Source organism: Equus asinus, chromosome 10, assembly GCF_041296235.1.
Source record: "Equus asinus isolate D_3611 breed Donkey chromosome 10, EquAss-T2T_v2, whole genome shotgun sequence".
Classification (NCBI taxonomy): Eukaryota; Metazoa; Chordata; class Mammalia; order Perissodactyla; family Equidae; genus Equus; species Equus asinus.
Window position 1 is genome coordinate 13,966,607 of NC_091799.1, and position 21,525 is coordinate 13,988,131.

At 47.3% G+C, this 21,525-nt stretch overlaps 1 protein-coding gene across 2 annotated transcripts in view; it reads left to right on the plus strand.

The window, feature by feature from the left end:
* Positions 1-21,525, plus strand: part of AK8 (adenylate kinase 8) — a 134,891-nt gene that overhangs the window by 52,184 nt on the left and 61,182 nt on the right. For both annotated transcript variants that reach the window (XM_014863385.3, XM_044778480.2), the window contains 2 exons: positions 2,210-2,341; positions 10,441-10,530. In XM_014863385.3, coding sequence (XP_014718871.2) covers positions 2,210-2,341; positions 10,441-10,530 — 222 coding nt within the window. The remainder of the gene's footprint in view (positions 1-2,209; positions 2,342-10,440; positions 10,531-21,525) is intronic.

Here is a 21,525-nt window from a genome sequence, read left to right on the forward strand (position 1 = left end):
CTGGCCCTCCCACCAGCCTCGCCTGCTAGTGGGCTCATCGCTTTGTGTTACTGAAAGCCTGGAAACGGCACGGCCTCGCTCTCTGAAGGGGTCAGTCAGCCGCCAGGGGGATGTCTAGAAACTGATGCTACTTTAACAAACGCCAGGCTTTGGGGGGGTTACAGTTTTCCAGTGAGTCTGCATCTCGGAAGGGTCTTTAGGAGCAGACACTGCACTCTGAAGATAAACAACCACAATGTTTATCTTATGCCGTGATGCTGAATTTACACATTAATTACTTCCAAATTACTTAATTAAATTTAAAAGTTCATATGATTGTTCATAAAGAATTCATGCCTGGAATTGTAAATAAAAATATGAGGGTCTGAATATTAATTATTATTAATTAATAATGCAAAGAGATAAATTGAAAATTGGAATGCAAAATTCTCTCTGTGTTGTTTTTTAAATCTCTCTGCAGTGCATCCAGCAACCACATATTTTTAAAAAGAATAATTAGATGTTGAGACTGTCTGGGGGATCATTACTTCTAATTAACTTAGTTATTTACTGTAAATTAGGCATCATTTGTAAGCAGGCTGCTTTGCCTGTAGTATTTGTGCTCCTCAGATGTGTCAGATCACGGAAGGTCTGAGGATAGAGAGAACCTTGCTTGAATCGCTTACTCCGGGTTATCCTCACTGACGGAAAAGGTTACCCAAAGCAGTGGGTTTGGGAGAGTTACCCCAGCCCTGCCAGCTCTCTGTAAAATGGGAACAAGAATGACATCCCTCATGAGATTGTTGCACTGATCAAATAAGATAATGCCTATAGGGTGTTTAGCTTAGTGGTTAATACATGCTAGCGATGATGGTGACAATGATTATCACAACCTTGAAGTCTGTGGATTCACTTACTATGCCTTTAGTTCTAAACTGAGGAGGATTGTAGCGTCTCCAATGATCCTTCCAATTAAACAGTCCTACAAAAATTCGAGAGTTCAAAATCTGCACGATAAACGTATCCCAGTGGTTCTCAATTTTGTCTTCCCCCCCGGGAGCATTTGGCAATGTCTGGAGACATTTGTGGTTGTCACAACTTGGGAGTGTGCTACTAGTACCTGGTGGGTAGATGCCAAGGAAGTGCCTCAAACTGCCGAAGTGCAAGGTTGGCAAACGCTGCTGCGCCTGTCAACAGTCTCTGCGTGGTCCGGTTCCTGAAGGCAGCAGTTGGCTCAGCCCCCAGCCCAGGGCAGAATCCATCTGAAGGCGGGAAGCCGTCACAGGGCTGACCTTGCAGGGTGGTCTGGGTTCTTGGCAGGAGGCGGGGCTGAGGAGGGAGACCTTGTTTTGATGCGGGTGGCTGGGGGTCTGGGCCTCAGCCTGTGGGCAGCTTCCCTTGTGCGGTGCTGATGGGCTGCCCTTTCATGGACCCCGCAGTCAGCTCTCACACTCCCTCCTGTGTGCTCGGGTTGAGGGGTGGCCTGGTTTGATGTTCAGTAGCTTTTGGCACCCCGTGCCCCCCATGGTGTGGTCGCCTCAGTGTTAGAGAAGCTCGCTCCTGTCTCCCCACTTCTTTGTTCATCAAATGCCAGGGGTGTACCATGGGCCAGGCAGGGCGGCTACATTCACGCACTCCGGGGACCTGTTTGATCACTGCCTCTTTGGAGATTCGAAACAAAGTTGGTGTCACCGGAACACCACTGCAAATTATTCTCCACCAACTCCTGAGTCCTTTGGAAGTCCTGGTGTGCCAGACCCCCATGTGGCCTGATGCGTTTATCAAAGCCTGTGTCTGACACTAGGGGACTGACCTGGTCCCGGGGCTTCAGGTTAGGGGCTCAGCCCTCAGTTTGGAAACATCTCAACCCAGTAGTGTGTATCCTGTGTCCTGGGACCAGCCCCCCAACAACACGCCCAGGCCCCCTTCAACCAGGAGGGACACACGGATGCCACGCCCGCTGTGTTGTAGAGGCATTCCAGGGCGGTGCTCAGAGGCCGCTTCTGTGGACTCATTGCCCTCTCTTCACCTTGGTGTCCAGGCCTGAAGCATCATTCCTTCCCCCGCAGCTTCACCCTGTGGCTGCTCTGCAGGTGCACAGAGGGTTTCCATGGGGCTATAAAGGAGAGAAATAATTACTGCCCCCAAAAGCGCCCCAGCAGAGGCATTGTAAGCTGGTTTCCCTTTCTTTAGGACCTGACTTTGTTATCCTCACATCCTCTCTTTCCAGCTCTGACCTACGTCCAAACCAACCATCGATCTAATGCCCCATTCACCCCGAGGGTGCTGCTTTGCGGGCCCATGGGCAGTGGGAAAAGTCTGCAGGCTGCCCTCCTGGCCCAGAAATACAGCCTCGTCAACGGTGAGTGCCCCGGCAGCCACCCTGCTTCAGAGCCTTCCCCTCCCTCCTGCCCTCCCAAGCTTTCCCGTTTTATGGGGGTGGTGCGAAGGAGGCCGGTATCACTTCTCTTTCTTGCTCTCTGCTCTGAACAGTTTCCAGTTAGTCCATCTTTGCAGGGATAAGGACTTTTCCTCCCAAAGAATATTGCCATGAAAACATTAACCGGTAAAAACATGTCCACAGCCCAAAGAGCCGGAGCAGTTTCTAGTCGTCATTTTTTACATCCTTTGGAGCAGTGGTTTTTCTGTGCTGTGCACCAGAGGTGCTTCCATCCAGCCCCCGCAGTCTCCCGCGAAGCTGCAGCTCTTGCATAATATGGGTCTGCTGTTTATTTATTTTCTCCGATCTCGTTTGGCTCCGGAACCCAGGTCAGCGTGTTTACAGGCAAACAATTTCTGAACCAGAGGAAGACTTCTCGCTTGGCACAGTTTCAATGAATATTTTACCAGGAGGAAAGCAAATATTGAAATCAATTCTCCAGGTCTTTCGCGGGGTGGTCCCAGGCGGTCTTGGCTGCCAGCCTGCCTTCAGGAGGAGAAAGGACTGGAAAGGAGGAAGAAACTGTAGCAGACACACAGTGCTGCTGGAGGGAGTTACAGGCACTGCCCCACCCCCTATATTCCATAAGCCGGAGTAACCTCTACTTTATTAACCAAGAAAACATGAGACCTGCACCCAAAATATGTAAATATGCATGTATATATGCCCCCGAATTACACGTCCATGCCATGCAAATATGTGTGTATCCACACACACACACATACACACAAATATATATGTATATATATGTATATATTTACACCACCCCAGAAGGATGAAGGTTTGAATAAAAATGCTTTTCAATTAGTTCTCCTCCAACTTAAAATTCCAAAGCCGCTGAGACTAGCCAGGAATCAGTGATAAAAATCATACCCACTAAATGAAGATAGAGAACCAAGCAATTATTCTGATTTGTATGGAAAAATACTAATAATAGTATTGGTATTTTAATAAAAATACTAAACAGTGGTATTCTGATTTGATTAGTATGGAAAATAGTGTGGACACTTTGGGATAAAAAATTATGTTGCCTGTATCACTGTTTTCTTTTAAATAATGGAGTTTTTCAGATCATCTCTTCTCTTTTTGATTTTCCCTCTTAAGAGTATTATAAGACTAAATTTCCAGGTCTGGTTAAGGGGACTTCTTTGTTAAGAACGAGCAGCAGTCTACTTGTAGCTGCACCCACGTGTTTATTTAAGTGTCTGTACTGACTGTTATGTGAAGGGACAGGAAGAGTTATAGTGAGAAGAGCCTTAATGGCAGAAGGAGGGTCTGAAAATCGCAACAGCAATACCTTAATGTAGCTCATGGCTTTATTTAAATAATTGTCACTGTGCTGTCTTTCGTTTATGCAGACACTCTCATTCAAGAAAAGTATTTTTTAATTTAAATTGTTTTCAGTGCACCAAACATGAAAAAAATGAAATTACTAGCCTAGATTTTTCCAAAAATGAAAGTAGAAAAGCTCATCATAGTTTTTGCTTTGTAACAAAAGAGCCATTTGGGGGCTCTTTTCGACAATTGAGCATTTGGAGACTGACTCAGAAAGCTCACATCTCTCAAAGATGTTCTTGATAAAGATGAGACATCATGAGACTTCAGTAAACCGATTTAAAGAGCCTACTATGGGCAGAAGCGAGCACTGCCTGTCTGTTGAGGTCTCCGTGTGGAGGCCTGTCTGCACCCAGGGCTCCAGGAACTGCCTGCCCCGTGGCCATCGCCTGGCTTGGTTCTCATCTCCACATTAGGAACCTGTAAGTCATCGGAAACATCTCCAAACAAACAACCCAACATGCACTCCAACCAGGTTGATTGAAAGACTTCCATTTACAATTGGTGGGGATATAAACAGGCACAGCTTTTTGAAAGATAAAGGCCACTATTGATTAAAAAGCTAACTTTGCAAATCCTTTGGCCCAATGACTTTACTCCCGAGATTTTATTCTACTGAAATACTCACTCAAATATTCAACCAGAGATGCAAAGGATGCATAAGGAAGAATAGAGGCAACCCCAAACTCTGTTCTTAACAGGGTTAGTTAAGTAAGTTATGGCAAAGCCATATAATGGAGTACTAGGCAGCTATTAAAAAGAAACCTGTAGGGGCCCGCCCAGTAGCCAAGTGGTTAAGTTTTTGCACTCCGCTGCAGCGGCCCGGGGTTTCACTGGTTCAGATCCTGGGCATGGACGGGGCACCGCTCGTCAGGCCACGCTGAGGTGGCGTCCTCTGTGCCACAACTAGAAAGACCCACAGCTAAAATACACAACTATGTACTGGCGGAATTTTGGAAGAAAAAGAAGAAAGAAACTTACAAATCGGCTTGATGTCCGTGATGTATTGTTAAATGAGGGAGGGGGCAGAAAGTAAGTCACTCGGCAGTGTTCAGGGTATCATCTCATTTTTGTTTCAAAGTTTATGTTAGTCCATGCTCAGAAAAAATCTGAAAGAACATCCATACACCAAACTGGTTATCTCTGTAGAATGGTATATTATACAATTCTGGGGTTTTCTTTCCCCAATAAGCTTGAATTTTCTAACCAGAAACCACCTTGAAAAATTTTGTTAAAATATTTTTCATATTACTCACTGAGTGTCTACTATGTGCAGTGCACTTCATTAGGCACACAGATAAGGCAAAGTAGACAAAATAAGAAAGGAACTTAAGGGTCCAGGTGGGCTGGGGAGAGGGAGCAAGCAGAGTGAGGTAGGGCTGAGCCCACACAGTCGCGGGTCTGCTTGTGTCTAGAGCCTTGGAACTTTTGAACCTTTGGGAGAGGAGACTGCTGCAGTGTTCTCTTCACAGGACCCTGCAGAGCGAGGTGGAGGGAGGCTGGGCTTTTTAACTGTTCTTTCCTAATACAAGCACTTAATATTACATATTTTCCTCTGAACACTTTTTAGCTGCATCTCATGAAATTTTAATATGTTGTGTTTTCTCATTCAGTTCAAACTATTTTCTAATCCCCCTTGTGGTTTCTTTCTTAACCCATGTATTATTTAGACTCATGTATAATTGCTTAATTTCCAAATATTTGGGAATTTTCCATATTTTTTTGGTTATAGACTTCTAACTTAATTCTGTTGTGGTCAAAGAACATACCCAATGTGATTTCAATCCTTTCAAATGTGTTGATACTTTCTTATGGCCGAGTGTATGGTCTGTATTGATGAATTTCACGTGTACTTGAAAAGAATAAGGGGGCTGGCCCCGTGGCCGATTGGTTAAGTTTGCGCGCTCCGCTGCAGGCGGCCCAGTGTTTTGTTAGTTTGAATCCTGGGCGCGGACATGGCACTGCTCATCAGACCACGCTGAGGCAGCGTCCCACTATGCCACAACTAGAAGGACCCACAACGAAGAATACACAACTATGTACCGGGGGGCTTTGGGGAGAAAAAGGAAAAAAATAAAATCTTTAAAAAAAAAAAAAAAAAAAAGAATAAGTATTCTGGCATTGTTGGATATAGTGCTCTATAAATGTCAATTAGGATAAGATGTTTGATAGTGTTGTTCAAATCTCCTATATCCTTAATGATTTCTCTCTACTTATTATTTCAGTTACTGAGAAAAGTGTGTTAAAATCTCCAACTGTAATTGTGGATTTGTCTATTTCTCTGCCAGTCTTCATGTAATTTGAAGCTATGTTGTTAAATGCGTATACTCGAAGGATTGTTATATCTTCTTGATGAAATGACCCTTTTATTGTTAGGAAATGTTCCTCTGCTTCTCCAGTAATACTCACTTTCTTTAAGTCTATTTGTCTGATATTAATATAGCCACTCTAACTTTCTTGTGATTAGTGTCTGTACAGCATATCTTCTATCCTTTTCCTTTCAAACTCTCTGTGTCTTATATTCTAAATATGTTTCTTATAGACAACATTTAGTTGGGTCTTGCTTTCTTAAAAATCCAGTCTAGGGGCCAGCTCGGAGGCGTAGCAGTTTAAGCTCATGTGCTCTGCTTCAGTGGCCTGGGGTTCACCAGTTTGGATCCTGGGCAAGGACCTGCGCACCACTTACCAAGCCATGCTGTGGCAGGCTTCCCACATGTAAAACAGAGGAAGATGGGCACAGATGTTGGCTCATGGCCAAGCTTCCTCAGCAAAAAGAGGAGGATGGCAGTGGATGTTAGCTCAGGGCTAATCTGCTCCCCCCCACCCCAAAATCCAGTCTGACATTTGTTGCCATTTTTTTTTAACTTTTTATTGAGATCATGATAGTTTACAACCTTGTGAAATTTCAGTTGTACATTATTAGTCGTGTTGTAGGTGCACCGCTTCACCCTTTGTGCCCATCCCCCACACCCCCTTTCCCCTGGTAGCCACTAATCTGTTCTCTTTGTCCACATGTTTAACTTCCACCTATGAGTGGAGTCATACAGAGATTGACATTGTTGCCTTTTAATTGAAGCATTTCACCCATTTCCCTTTAAAGTAATTTTATATGGTTGATTTCAAGTCTACCACCCTGGTTTTTTGTCTTCTGTTTGTGTTATCTGTTCTTTGTTCTTTCTTTCCTGCCAACTTTTGGATTAACTAAATTTTTTTTTAAAGATTTTATTTTTCCTTTTTCTCCCCAAAGCCCCCCAGTACATAGTTGTATATATTTTGGTTGTGAGTCCTTCTAGTTGTGGTACGTGGAACACTGCCTCAGCATGGCCTGATGAGTGGTGCCATGTCCGTGCCCAGGATCGAACCAGTGAAACCCTGGGCCGCCGCAGCAGAACACGCAAACTTAACCACTCGGCCACGGGGCCGGCCCCTAACTAAATATTTTTTAGCAATCCGTTTTGTTTCCTCTATTGCCTTTTTAGCTATGTCTCTGTGTTATTTTGTTAGTAGTTGCTCTAGGGATTAAACATGCATCCTTTGCTTATCACAGTCTATCTTGAATTAGTATTATACCTCATATAGCACAAGAAGCTTACAGTAGTATATTTCCATTTATCTTGCTCCTGGCCTTTGTGTTATTGTTGTCATACGTTTTACTCCCACATATGTTATAAACCCTACAGTATATTGTAATTAGTTTTGCTTTAAACACTCATTTGTCTTTTTTTTTAAGTCAAGAAATGAGATGAGGAAAGACTTTTATGTATACCCAGCTATCAACACTCTTCACTCCTTTGTTTAGGTCCAAGTTTCCATCTGATATTTTCTTTCAGCCTAAAGAACTTCCTTTAACATTTCTTGTAGTGCAAGTCTGCTGGTGACAAATTCTCTTAGCTTTCATCTCTCTGAAAGTGGCTTTATTTAACCTTCATTCTTAAAGGATGTTTTTGCTGCATATAGAAACCTATGTTGACAGGTTTTTTTCCTCTTAGCATTTTAAAGATGTCATTCCATTCTCTTATGGGTTGCGTAGCTTCTGAAGAGAACTCAGGGATTATTTTTATCATTGTTCCTCTTTATATAAAGCATCTCCCCCACCCAACCCCCGCCAGTGGCTGCTTTTAATATTTTCTCTTTATTTTTAGTTTTCAGAAACTTAACTATGGTGTATTGGGGTATGGTTTACTTTATGTTTCTTCTGCTTGGATCTCAGATTCTTGGAGCTGGGGGTTAATATTTTCTGTCAAATTTTCAAATTCTTCTCCCATTATTTTCTCAAATTTTTTTTCTCTCTCTCTTTTCTTTCTGGAACTTCAATTACATGTATGTTAGACTGCTTGATATTGTCCTTTAGGTCCCTGAGGTTCTATTCTTTTTTTCCAGTCCCCCCTCTTCTCTTTGCTTCAGTTTGGATACTTTCTATTGCCTGTTTTCCTGTCTTCTAATTCACGGATCGTAGCCCATCCAGTGATTCTTTCTCCATTTAAGATATTGTATTTTCCAGTTCTAGAATTTCCATCTGTTTCTTTTTTTTAGTTTCCATTTCTCTGCTGAGATTCTCCAATCTGTTCACTCATTTTGACTACCGTTTCCTTTAAAGTTTTAAACATATTTATAATAGCTGTTTTAAAGTCCTTGTGTGCTAATTCTGACAGTTGTGTCATCTCTTGGTCTGATTCTATGGCCTGTTCTCTCTCCTTGTAGGGGTCATGTTTTCTTAGTTTTTTGCATCTCAAGTAGTTTTTTGTTATATGCTGGACGTTGTGATTTTTACATTGTTGAGAGCCTGGATTGTGTGATTCTCCTTTAAGAATATGGAATCAAAAAGCGTTGATTTCTAGCAGGCAGTTCTTTACTGGAGGATCAACTTGATCCCACTGAGGCCTATGTTTAGTCTTTGTTGAGGTGGAAGTAGAGTGTGCTTCCTCTAGGGCTGGTGTAACCCTATGCCTAAAGTGTGGCCTTGCAGAGTCTCAGCTGAAAGGGGTGTTCAGCAAGGTCTCTCACCTTGGCTGTCAGAATGACAGCATCTCCGGTGCTGTGAGAACCTCCACTCAGTTCACAGCTTCCCAGTATCTTCTCTCTACCAAGCCTTGTGGAGTCTCACCCTGCACATGTGCAGCTTTGCATTGGCCAAAGACTGAGTGAACCTGTGCAGATTCCTGGAACTCCTTCTCTGCACAGCTCCGTCCTCTCCATTACCCTGTTCCCCTAATTCCAGCTGTCTCAGAACCCCAAACTCCAGTCTTTGTTTCCCACTGCTCTGTTTGTGTTCCACCTCTTCTGTGCTGTGGTTTCAAAAGTGCCCATACGTAGAAATCCAGGGTGAATGTGGGACTCACTTTGTGTGTTTCTCTTCTCCCGGGTATCATAGCCGTGTGCTGTCCAATGCCTGAAAAGAGTTGCGTCATGTATTTTGTTAAGTTTTATGGCTTTTTATGACAGAAGGTAAATATGATAGCTGTTACTCCTCCTGGCCAGAACTGGAAGCCAAGGATGGGTTTGATGTCACACTGACCTGGGTTTGAATCCCAGCTCTGCGGCGTCCTGGTTCTATGACCTAAAGCAGGTTACTTCACCTCTTTGAGTCTCAGTTTCCTTATCTAAAAAGCAACCAGTTGTCCTGAGGACTGAAGAAGACAAGGCATACTTAGCTTGGTGCTTGACGTGGGGAAGGCCTCAGTTACTGTCAGCTTTTATTATTGCTTATATTTCCCTTAGCGGGTGAAACTGCCAGTCATTTTGGATATAATCACTTCTGTCATTTACACGGTGAATTAATATGTCATTATTGAGAAATAAGTCTTTGGTGATGGTTGTTGTATTAAACATTCACTTTTTCCAGTTAATTTTAGGATTGCTTTTGATTTCTTTAATATAGAAAGACAACCTCTTGGCCTTAAAGAAAGGAAAAGCAAGATTGTACGATTAACTTGGAAAACAGCTTGAACCTCTCAACTTTGGCTGTTAAGGGCTTTCATAGCCAATGATAGGGTAGCCTGTGTTTATTCATTCCACATGTGTTGACTGACACCTGCTGCATGTTGCCCATGGCTGGGGTCTGGAGACACAGTGGGGCTCAGGATAGAAAGGCCCTCGCTTACACAGACCATGGATCCAAAGAGGGTCAGCAGCTATGGGGCGAGTGACTCCAGAATGCTGCCTCAGTTATGAGTGGGTCCATTTGTCATGTAAGCTGGTCCTGTCTGTGGCCCCGTCATCCCGTGGAAACTCCTGGAAGGGCTGTAGAAACAAGTTCTCCCCCTCCCCCGCATAATCGCAGGTGAGCATGAACACACTCGTGACACGTCACTCAGCTCCAAGCAGTTCTCCACCGGGTGTCAATCCCACGCCGACCAGAGCTCCTTCAGCAAGTCCTGGCGTAACTGAGGCCCTGCAGGAGCTTCTCTGGTGGCGACGCCCTCGTTATGTCTTCCCTGCACCGTCAATTTTTAATATGTTTGTTGCCGAATGCATTCCTTTTCATTCCTTCCTCAGTTGCTTTTCTGTTTCCTGATTCCCCTTTGATATGTACTCTCACTTGACACACCCAGGCTCAGAGCAGCCCTTTTATATTTTTCAGTGACCTTTTTCTTTTCTCTCAGCAGGCAGCACTGGGGCTTCTTTTTTTCTCACTCTTGCTTCTATTTAAAATTTACCGGGTGCCTTTCTGTTCCTCTCCCCTCCAGTCTGCTGTGGGCAGCTGCTGAAAGAGGCCGTGGCAGACAAGTCAAAATTTGGCGAAGTCATCCAGCCCTTTTTTGAAAAGGACATGGCAGGTAGGCCACACTTCCCGCAACTTCCACAGCCTTCCAGGCTCTGAGAGAGAGTTTGCTCCCTGCTCAGCTCACTGAGCACCTTCGGGCTCAGGCTGCAGAAAACAACCGGGGAGTGAAAATTGGGCTTGCGTGTAAGCAAAGCCTCTGTTTTTGTTCCCTGGTTAGGCCTCTTGGCTTCCGAGTCTGTCCCAAGTGAGGGGACTTGTGGCTGTGCTGTGTTATCATGAGCAGTGTTTCTATTTCTCAAGAACATTTGCTTTCTGTGCCTAATCACACTTAAAATTGAGAGCCAAGAGAAGCCACCGAGCTGCCTACATCCTCCGTTATTTGGTGTACAAAAATGCTATGGGCAAGTATTTCAATTTAATCAGCAGTCAGAAGCCAGAAGGTTCAGACAGCTTTGCAGACACGATGACTGACCGGCCGTTGGTCTTCAGGGGTTTAGATGCTACCTGTTTGATAGCGGAGGCTGGACTGGATAGTCTTTCCTATGATCTAGAATCTGAAAGCATTCCCTGGATCTGACTCCTAGGAAGGGTCCCTTTGAGATCCTTCTAGTCCAGTTTCCTGAATCCACAAATGAGCCACAGGGAAGGGACTGAGCTGCCAAGGCCACACAGCCAGTTCATGTCTGTGCTCCTTTAGACCCCATGTCGCTTCCTTGGGGCAGTCTATTTTCCACAGATCCACGTCTTCCTCTCTTGTATAAAGTGCTATAGCTCCTGTGTGCAACCAGTATGAGCTCAGTTATCAAGTCTGATATCAACATATACTTAGTATGAAGAAAATTAACTGAGAAAGAAGCTGCCATTGTAATGGACAATGAGCGCGTTGCCTGGGACACCCTCCCGGCAGAATGCTCATTGCCCTCCACCATTTTCTGGATGGAGTAAGTTGATGAGGACGCACATAAGGATAGGCTGCTTGCTCCTAGCCATCAGTTCAAAGAGCCCCTTGGGGATGACGTCCTGGCCTGACTCTCTCAACTTTCCTTAAGATGTTCTAGTCCCCGGGGTGAAGTTCAAGTGAGGTGGAGTTGGATCCATCAGACACAATGATCTGCATCGGGCTGGGTCAGTGAGTGAGTCTGTTCATTCCCGACTCACTGGAATGGTAAATAGAATGAGGGGGAGGCAGGCACCAGGTGAGAATAAAAACCAGTGCAAGCTTTGGTGCCTCCCTGTCTGGCTCAGATCCCACGGCCAGCTTCACCAGCCACGTGGCCCATCTCAGAGCCCCAGGCTTCCTGGTAGTGAGACGGAGACAGAACTCCCTAGGTTCCAGGGTCCCGTGAGGACGGGGCGTGATGCGCGTGCACAGTGCCTGGGGGCCGGCTGTTGTCAGAGAGTAACAGCAACAGCAATGGTCGAGTGCCTGACGCACGCCCAGCAACGCCAGCTTCCCGTTTGTTGGGGTGGGGGGTGGTAATTAGAACCCAAAAGAATGTTTGTTGAATAAATGAGTGTGATAAGTTAAATGTTGCTGCATAGTAGTCCACTGCACGGGTGATAATTTAATTCCCCACTAACATAGATTTGTATTGTTTTAAATTGTGCTGCGCAGCGTTCCATTGTGTGGGCTGGATGATAGTTCGTTTCATTCTCCACTAACAAGCATTAGGTGGTTCAGAAAGAAGCCCGGTGACCAGCGCGTGAGCCAGTGGTAACAATGGGTGAATCCGGGCAGGGATATGCAGGAATTCTTTGACTCTTCTTGCAACTTTTATGTACTTTTGAATTTTTTTCAAAATAAAGTTACAAAAAGTAAATATGTGGGTGGTTTCCAAATTTGCAATTCTCCAATGATACTATAATGCATAACCTTATATCTACACAGGTTTGTGAACAACCCTGATTATCTTAGGATAAATTGATGGACTGGGTCAAAGGTAATGCCCATCCACAATTGTGACCAGTCGCATTGTACTGAGGTACACTCCTGCCATTGGCCCCCGGGAATGCTCCTGTTCTCTGTGTCTTTGCCATCTCTGGGTATTGCCAAGTTACTCGTTTTCTATTGCTACTGAAACAAACTTAGTGGTTTAAAATAACACAAATTTGTCATCTTACAATTCTGGAGGTCAGGAGTCTTAAAATCAAGTGTCAGCAGGGCTGCAGTTATTCCTGAGGCTCGGGGGAGAATCTGTCTCCTTGCCTTTTCCAGCTTCCAGAGGCCTCTTCCTCCATCTTCAAAGTCAGCAGTGTAGCATCTTCAAATCTCTCTCTCTCTCTGACCACTAAAAATAAACCCAAGGAGTCTTTTCGTTGGTGCTCAAGAGGCAGAGCTGTTTTTTTGTTTTGGGGGGTTGTTTGGTGACTCCAAAGGAAACTGAGTGCACAATTTCCAATTTCCTATCAAGCTAGCGAGTGGTGGGCAGCTTCACTCTTCGACGCTTTGTGCTGATTTTTTCCTCTATGGCCCTTGGTTCACTTAGACTCTGTGGCTTTATACTTTGGCCCTTCCTACAACATTAAAGACACAACCACCACCAATATCATATCTTTCTAAGAGAAGCAATAAATTCTGTCATTTCACTAATCCTGATCTTGCAGGGATAACAAAGAATGCATTTACATTCGTAACCACTAACAGCGTCTCATTAGTGGGCTGTGGAGAAGCTGCGGAGAAAACCAAAGCATTCAACTCGCAGAGGAGGAGCACTGGAACCACCCGGTCTGGCGGGGGCCCACTTCACTACCAGCTGAGACAGAAAGACAGTGTAAATGATTCTCCACTGAATTGGGTTTCCAAGGAAAGAACAGACTGAGCACGGAAACTCTGTGTAGCCAACCACAGCCTTGCTTCTCTGGACAGCTGCAGGTGGCAGCCCAGCCGAGCCTCTGCTTCTGGAATCCAGCGTTGCTAACGTCTGGGACTCAAGTCGAGATGGACCACTGTTTGGGGTTTGGGGGTGGTAATCCTTTAGGAGACAGACCCAGAGTTTGCTGGGAGCATCGGGTGGAGAATGTGGTGAGATCTGAGGGCACATGTGGGCTTCCTAATATGCCCTCCAAGTCCAGGCCTGGGGACAAGCCAGGTGAGATGCAGAGGTGGCCCCTTACCAAACAGACAGCCCCACCCCCACAGTGGGGATGGGGAGACTGGCCCCAGACCTTCCCCAGGAGGAGCCCTGCCTGAGGGGAGGCAGAACTGGGAAGGGAAGTCCTCCACACTGGAGCAAGCGCCAGCCAGCTGGGGGACGGGAGCCAAGGGACAAGGCCAGTTCCTCTCTGAGGAAGAGTGAGGCAGAGATGTGGAAGGAACACAGAATTCATCTTCCCAGCACTGCCCTGGAATCAGGAGGCTCCTCCGGAATACTCAAGAGCAGCATGGCACAGCCCCTAACACTTTCAGCCCATTGACACATCTTCCAGAAGAGGAGCACAGTGGTTGCTCCTCCATCCCTTGTAGGGCCCCGTCGAGGCATCTCAGATTCCTCTCTTCAAAATCTAGGCATGTTTCGGATGTCTCTGCCCTGGGTGCCAGCAGCATTCCTGGGAACACAGGAGAGCACCAGGCCACCCCCCTGCATGTGTTTTCGCACATGACATCCAGAAATCTACAACATTCAGGGAGATCAGCTAAAGAGGTGGAGATTCTTGTAAGGATCCGGTGGCCTCATCCCCCTGGGGCAGAGCCCTGGCATCTCTGAACTGGCAAATGTCACTACTGAAGCATCCTACCATGTAGCCAACCCAGTGTAGAAACCCACCCTCACCACCTGCCTCAGCCAGGCAGTGCCCTTCTCGGTACCAGACCTCCTCCACTGAGGACTCTCGGCCCAGTGTTTCTGGCTGCTGGCTGACCGGGTCACACCTTCTGCCCCTCTCTCACTGGGATCCCTGCCTTTGCAGGCTCTTGCCCTCTCTCCTCACCTTGGAGCTGCAAGCCCCAGAGGCAGGCAGTTCTGTGATTGCAGTGCATCTTGGCCACCCATGCTGTCACCACCACCATCACCTGCTCAGCTGAGTAGATCCAGATGTCATCTTTTACCAGCATGGAACCACTTCCTCCTTTTTCCCCCATGGGGTCTCAGATGTTATGTCCCAGTCGTGACCTCTGCAGACTTAGTTATGTTCTTTTTCTGTCCTCACAAGTGCTGCCAACACCTCCTTTTTTCGAATCAGCAACAAAATTAATAACTGTGTTGTTTTCGCCTCTTTCCCCATTTACTGGGCAAAAGACTCCAGGGCCCCATCTTAGCTCATCCTAAATCTCTTGATCTCAGGCTCTCGGCGATGGCACTGTGGACAGAGGGTTGGCGAGATGCTTGTTCTGTGCCCTGGACTTTGAAATATATAGGTCTGACCTCCTAAACTCATTCCGACTCTAGCTTCAGCGAACAGAACAAATTTATTCCCCCGGGCTCTGCACACGGCATTCTTTATGCAGCAACCTCCATTACAGTCAACGGGAGTGGGGGCTGCATTCGACACAGGGTCGGGCCTCAAATCATGCAGGCTTAGCTGCCAGGAAGCTCCTGTCACTTTTACGTGGGTACAAACAAGTAAAAACTATTCCAGGCTTTCGGAAAAATAAGTTCTCAGCTGTTTATATACCATTTAAAATGAGATGGTTGGCGCTCATGAACTCTGCTGCCAACATGTACTATGGCAGTGTGTGCACTGTTCTTTTTCTCCCTCCCTGAAATCAGGCACAGGCGCAACTAGATCTCACTCTGCTCAGATCATCGGTGACTCACAGGCCACCACCTCCAAATGGTGTGCTCGGCTTCTTCCCTGGGGCTTCGTTCCTACCAAAGGGTCTCGTGGAAGGTGATATTTCTTAATTCCAGAGACCTAGAGCTTCCCAAGGAAGGCAGTCTTTGCCCATTGGAATGTCTGGTTCCCCAGTTTTCATTTAATATAAAAACTAGCCCTCCTCCTCGGCCTCAACTTGGCCCATCAGAAAGAAGTCAGCCCTGCTGTATTTTTAGCCTTCTCGGGTAGTTCAGCCATAAATTATGGTCCAGTGGCTGTCGGCAGTAGCTGGAACCTGATTCCAGATTGCTGGGTCTAATTAGTGCTGCACCACCATCTCTTTGGTTCAGAAGAGTTGCCTTCTACCCCAGCTCTGGTGATTGTTTCAGTTCTCGAACATTGCTTGGGCTTTCTCTGGAGACTGGCTACCCAGGGAAGATATTACGACAGCCAAAGGAGTATCTTGTCCTTGTTGGTTGAAGTCTTTGCTCTAAGTGTGTGACATGCTCATCTTGATCTGTCCACATAACACTCACGTTTTGGGATTGTCAGGTCAGGGGACCACCAGCGAGGGTGTGTCCCCAGCAGTGGAGTTTGTGAATTAGGCTGTAGCTTTTCACATCTCCTGTCTCGCCAGGAGCAGAAGGGAGGACTGTGCATTCCAACACCTGCTGGCCCGGCTTGTTGGCCAAATTACAATGAGCTCCTAACTCACTTCACCTCCATAACCAACCCCACCCCGTCAGCATCCTTCCAGCAGCTAAAGCAGTTCAATTATCGGAAGGCTCAAATTCCTTGGTGCACACGCCAGACATATACTGACTTTCAGTTGAGAAAACAGCTATTTAATTGGCATAATAACTTCCCCCTAAAAGCGCAAGTCCTGATGTGTAGAAAAGAAAACGTGGAAGACAGATCATTAACGAGCGTTACCTGTGCCCCCTCCCGCACGCCCCTGTATTTTCTAAATATTTCTGTCTGGAGAAGGTCCCTCATGGGCCAATAGAACCTGAGAAGAAGTGGGAGATTTGGGAGAGATTCAAGACTCTAATTTGCACCCTTTCTGGTAATGAGACCTCACCGTAGCAAACACAGCCATTGGAACACAAACAAGCCAAACCAGCCCCAAATTGGGATAATTATGAGTGTTTTTGAGAGCCTTCCGTGAGTCCATGTCCCAGGAAGCACAGATCAGAGCTCCGCCGAAGTGCTGCCTTTTTTTAGGGGGAATTAATATTCTCGTCACTAAACGCACACTAAAGATTCAACAATAGACCAGCTTTTCTCTTTTGTTAAAAACTTGCAAAGAGTCGCTGAGTTGAAAGACAAAGTAAATCTTGCCATCTGAGGAGGTAAGCGGAATGCTATTTCTTGTTTTCGCAGTGCAGCCTCGGCGAGCTGCAAGCTGTCTGAGCGCGGAGGGGAGACCCAGAGGGACCTCTGCCCGTTTCCAGCAAGTCTTTGCATGTGGTGTGTTTGTACTAGCTGAAGACAGCGCGTGGCTCTCTAAATAATTTACCAGTTGATTAATAGACTCACAGGGGTATAATTAGGAGAGGGAGAGACGGTGGGTACAGTAACCGGTACAGCGCTTGGGGGAACAGGAGCCTTTATTTTTTTAAAGAAACTTTCTAGGGTGCTGGGCGTTTGAAGATAAGTTGGGAAGAGCTCAGTGCCTCTTCTCTTTTGAAGTGGAAATAGGACAGTTTGAATCCGTCGAGTTTAATTTTTCACAAGCTTTAGGGGCCCCGCAGTGCAACTCCCTTTTTATTATTGAAAAAACTCTACATTTTTCTTTCGTTTTTCTGCACACACACACACACACACAGTCCAAGCAGTAAGTAATAAACACATTAATTTACTCTTTCATTCAACGTGTATTTTATTCGCTTCGCCTCCCCCGGATGTGTCACCACATGTCCCCTTGGCGCCCCCCAGCCAGAGCCCCCACTGTAGGGCTGCCTGGAGGTTGATTAATGGACACCCCTGTAATTTATGCATTTTAAAGGAACCCTCACCTCGGTCTGACAATGCTTTTGAAGTAGCTCCTTTTTTCAAGTCAAACTTTTGACTTTTCCGCTGGGACTGCTACAAAGATTTCCTTATGGAAAGTAGGTAGGATTCTGTTTCAGCCGGAGAGAAAGCCAGGGCCGAGATGGCCCAGCAGAGCAGCAGGTCTCAAAGCGGTGCTTGCATTCTGAGGGCCAGAGGGCCTGTCAACGAGAATGGTCATAGAAAGGGGTTCAGCGCCCCGTTTATCAACAGGTTCGTGCCCCTAGAGGGGCCAACTCCCTGGTTTTTTAAACTGGACTTTCGTCACAAAAGTGTGCATCATCTGTCTACATTTTTAAAATAGTGCTTTGTCAGGGCATGACCAAAAGGTCAAAAGGCTTTTTGTTCAATGGCCAGCCCAGTGGGGAAACTGAGGCAGTGAGGGGCTCTCAGTTCACTCATGCATCTGTGCAATGAAATATCTCTCTCCCCACCATGAGTGGGGCTTATCTAGTGCTGTTTTCACCACCTGGCTGTGTCACCATGGAGGGGCAGCTACAGCTGTTTTTGCTGGACTCACTGTTGACGGAGTGCTTGCTAAGTATCAGGCATCCAGATTACAAAATGAAACAAAACAAAACCCAGACGTTTCTGGGAAGTCTAAGGTGAACCCAGAGGTGCATGGTGTCCTTCTCACTCTGACCAGAGCTTCTGGAAGTGTTTCCCCTCTGTGGGCAGCCCCCATGGCTTCCAACCCACTCAACTGTGAAATTGCCTGCGACAGGCTGGACCCTGAGGCCCCAGCCTCTTCTGTAGGCGGGAGGTCTCCCGGTGCAGCCGGCTGGGCGGCCCCTTTCACACCCCTTGAAGGGGCAGCTGGAAGCCCCTTGCCCTCTGGGAATGTCCTCAGTGGGGAGCTGATGCCTGCGTCTTTCTCCTTGGGCTGTGAGTGGCCTGAGCTGTAGAGGGGGAGGCTGCCCCAGTGACCTCCTGTGGCCCCTCCACCTCAGAGAGAAACAGATCAGGGACATGAGACTTGCTGGGCTTTGTCGGCTAGAAGGTGGCCTGAGGTGTCTCGTAGGAACCTGGCACAGCTGTGATGGACAAGGAGGGAAGCGCGGGGTCCACGCCCTTCAGCTCTGCACCTGTCTACACTGCTCTGAGTGGGAGGGGGCAGAGGGGTGGTGGGTGGAGGTGGGCACGGGCTGAGAGAGGGAGGTTGTTGGGGTGGGGGCACAGGGACGTGGCAGGTGGAAGGGGAGGGAAGAGTGTGGAGTATAAGGGAAGTGCCTGTTCCCGCCTGTGGCATCCCGTGGGATCCAGGGGAGGCAGAGGGCGAGGGAAAGACGACTTTCTCCTCCTCTCCTCTCATCTCAGGCTGCTTTTCTTCACCAGCTGTCTTGACTGCCAGAACTCTGCTCTCACCTCCCACACCTGCCTTTTGGTCCTGGTCAGGTTAAGGGGAGGAAGCTGGACCTTGTCTGGAACCCCTCCCAGCACCTCGTGTTGCATCTTCCTGCTCATGCCCTGTCTGCCCAGCTGACTGCTCCCCAGTCCCCAGCACCAGCGTGGCTCATCGTAGGAGCTCAGCCGACATTTGTGAATGAGTGAACGAATGAATGCGTGAACGGGGACAGCGTGGTGTGGCCATCCCAGGCAGCCCACACTATGGCGTCCGGGGCCCAGAGGCTCCCCTCTGCTGCCTGCATTTCTGTGTAGGGGAGACACCATTCATCTCGGAGGAACAAAGGGGAGGTCAGGTGGTGAAGGCAGCAGCCTGACGGTTTCTAGAGAGGTGGCCAGCCGCCGTCACTCCCAGATAGTCAAGGGGCAGCTGCCGGTTTGGGCTCTGGAATCATACCATCTGATTCCGGTTCAGACCCTGCCACATCCCAGCTGTGACCTCGGGCAGGCCACTTGGCCTCTCCGGGCTGCGGCGTCCTCAGCTATAAGGCGAGATTTTCACAGGATCAAAGTCACTGGCTCCTTAGGTGTATAAAATGAAATTGTGCCTGTAAAATGTTCAGCACAGTGTATGGCACACCCCAGGCCGTTTACTGGTTACTTACTATTATCCTTGTTAATAGGAATAGTAGAGTCATCGTCGTAATTGCAGTAGTAATGGTAGCAGCAGCAAGATCGGCTGGGTGCACACGCGTGTTTCACATATGGGTTTTTGGCTATGTCATTCCTTTCCTGGGACTGCTGCCAGCCTTGGGAGCCTGGGCTCTGTGGCAACCAGGAACTGACAGAGCCCAGGGTTGCTGTCTCTTGGTGCCCCACTTATCTAATGCAGCTACCCTGCCATTTGATGGCATAAAATGATGGCTACTGTGTTATGCTCCCGATTCCCTGGATCAGGATTTCAAGCAGGGCGTGGCAGGGGGGCTTGACTCCACCCCATGCTGCCTTGGACCTTAGCTGGCTGGCTCGAATGGCTGGACGTAACTGGGCCAGCTCATCTAAGGCCCTCTATCTGGTTATCAGTTCTGGTGTCAACTTGGTTCCTTGGCTCTTCTCTCCGTTGCTTCTGCTGGGGCTGCTGTGTCCAAGACGGATTCTTCATCTCTGTGCCTGGTGCCTGGAGTGAGATGCATGGAACAGCCGGGGGTCATAGGCATCCCTCTCCATGCAGCCTCTTCACACGGCAGCTTGGGCCTCCTCACAGCATGGCAGCCTCAGGTTACTCAGCCTTCTTAGTGGTGGCTGGCTGCCCCTAGAACAAGCATCTCAGGGAGCCCCAGGGCAGTGGGGGTGGTCAGGGTGGAGGGTGGAGTAGGCTGTGAGGCTTCTTATGACCTACCTCAGAAGTCCCAGAATGAGCTTCTGCCTGAATCTGTTCACCAAGCTAGTCAATAAGACCAGCCCAGATTTAAGGGGCAGGGGATCGGAGCCCACTTCTCAATGGGAGGAGCAGCCATCTCTAACCTACCTCACCAGGGAAGACTTGAGGAGAACCTTTCAGTTTTCTTCAGGATTGGCTGCGTCCTGTGGCTGTGAGGCAGAACACAGACAGCCTGATGGATCCTCAGGAGCTGGGTGATGGCAGGACTTCAGACATGCCACGTAGGGGCTCACTGAGAGCCCAGAGGCCTTAGGGTCCAATTCTGTTTTAAAGAGGAAGAAAGCCCACTTAGAAGGTAAAGTGACTCCCCCAATGGCACGCTGCCAGCGAAACGCAGAGTGGAGGGCAGAATTCACATTGCTCCTTCCCATGAAAGGTAGTAGAGAGCACAGAGCTTGAGCAAGTGGCCCCAGAGCCAGATGGCCTGGGTATAAATCTGGATCCCACTACCTGTTAGCCATGTGGCCTTAGGCAGGTTACTTCCTCTCTGTTCTCAGTTTCCTAATCTGTAAAATGGGGTTGTTATGAAGATGTCATGAGTTAATACTTGCATTAGAACACATGCATGCTTAGAACAGAGCCAAGCTCATAGTGGGCACCATCACACATTGCTTGTTAAATAACTGTGCCATTGTATATTTTCCATCCCGGAAAACTGGGCTCATGCTTATTCCCTGTCTCCTAGTAGTTTCTGATTTTTGTCTCACAGATCACGTGGGCAACGGCATTCCCACTGCCCTTGAGATGTAGGGGAAAGAACTGATTCTGAGCCCCAACTTCATTAAAATGGGAGAAAAATCGTGTTTCTTTTTGATCTGCATGTACAGTTAATGTTCATATATTGCACATTAAAACAGTCCAGTCCAGGGGCTGGCCCGGTGGTGCAGCAGTTAAGTGCGCACGTTCTGCTTTGGCGGCCTGGGTTCGCTGGTTCAGATCCCGGGTGCGGACATGGCACCGCTTGACAAGCCATGCTGTGATAGGCGTCCCACATATAAAGTAGAGGAAGATGGGCACAGATGTTAGCTCAGGGCCAGTCTTCCTCAAAAAAAACAGCCCAGTCCACATGTAGTCTGGCTGGCCTCTTCTCATTTTCCCAGGTACTTTCATATTCCACTGAAAGTTGTAAAAATGTGTTTTAGGATAAGAATAACTAATTATCAAATCATTACACACAGTGTGGCCAAGTGAACATTTTGATTAAAAGTGTTATTCATTTTCTAAGTGAAGTACCATTTATTTATCGAAGAATGTCTATTTTTAAATGGTCTTTTTTCTCATCTAAAACTTCATTAGAGAGACGGACTGAAGGGTCACTGCCGAGAGCTCTGCCTCTCGGCTGCAGACATGGCAACGGTGTACGGGCATCTCCGTCTTATCTTTGCTTTTTGCCCGAGTAGATGTGGCAGAGAGGGGAGCGATAGAAAGTGGTAGAAAGTGGGGAGCCACTCTTGGAGG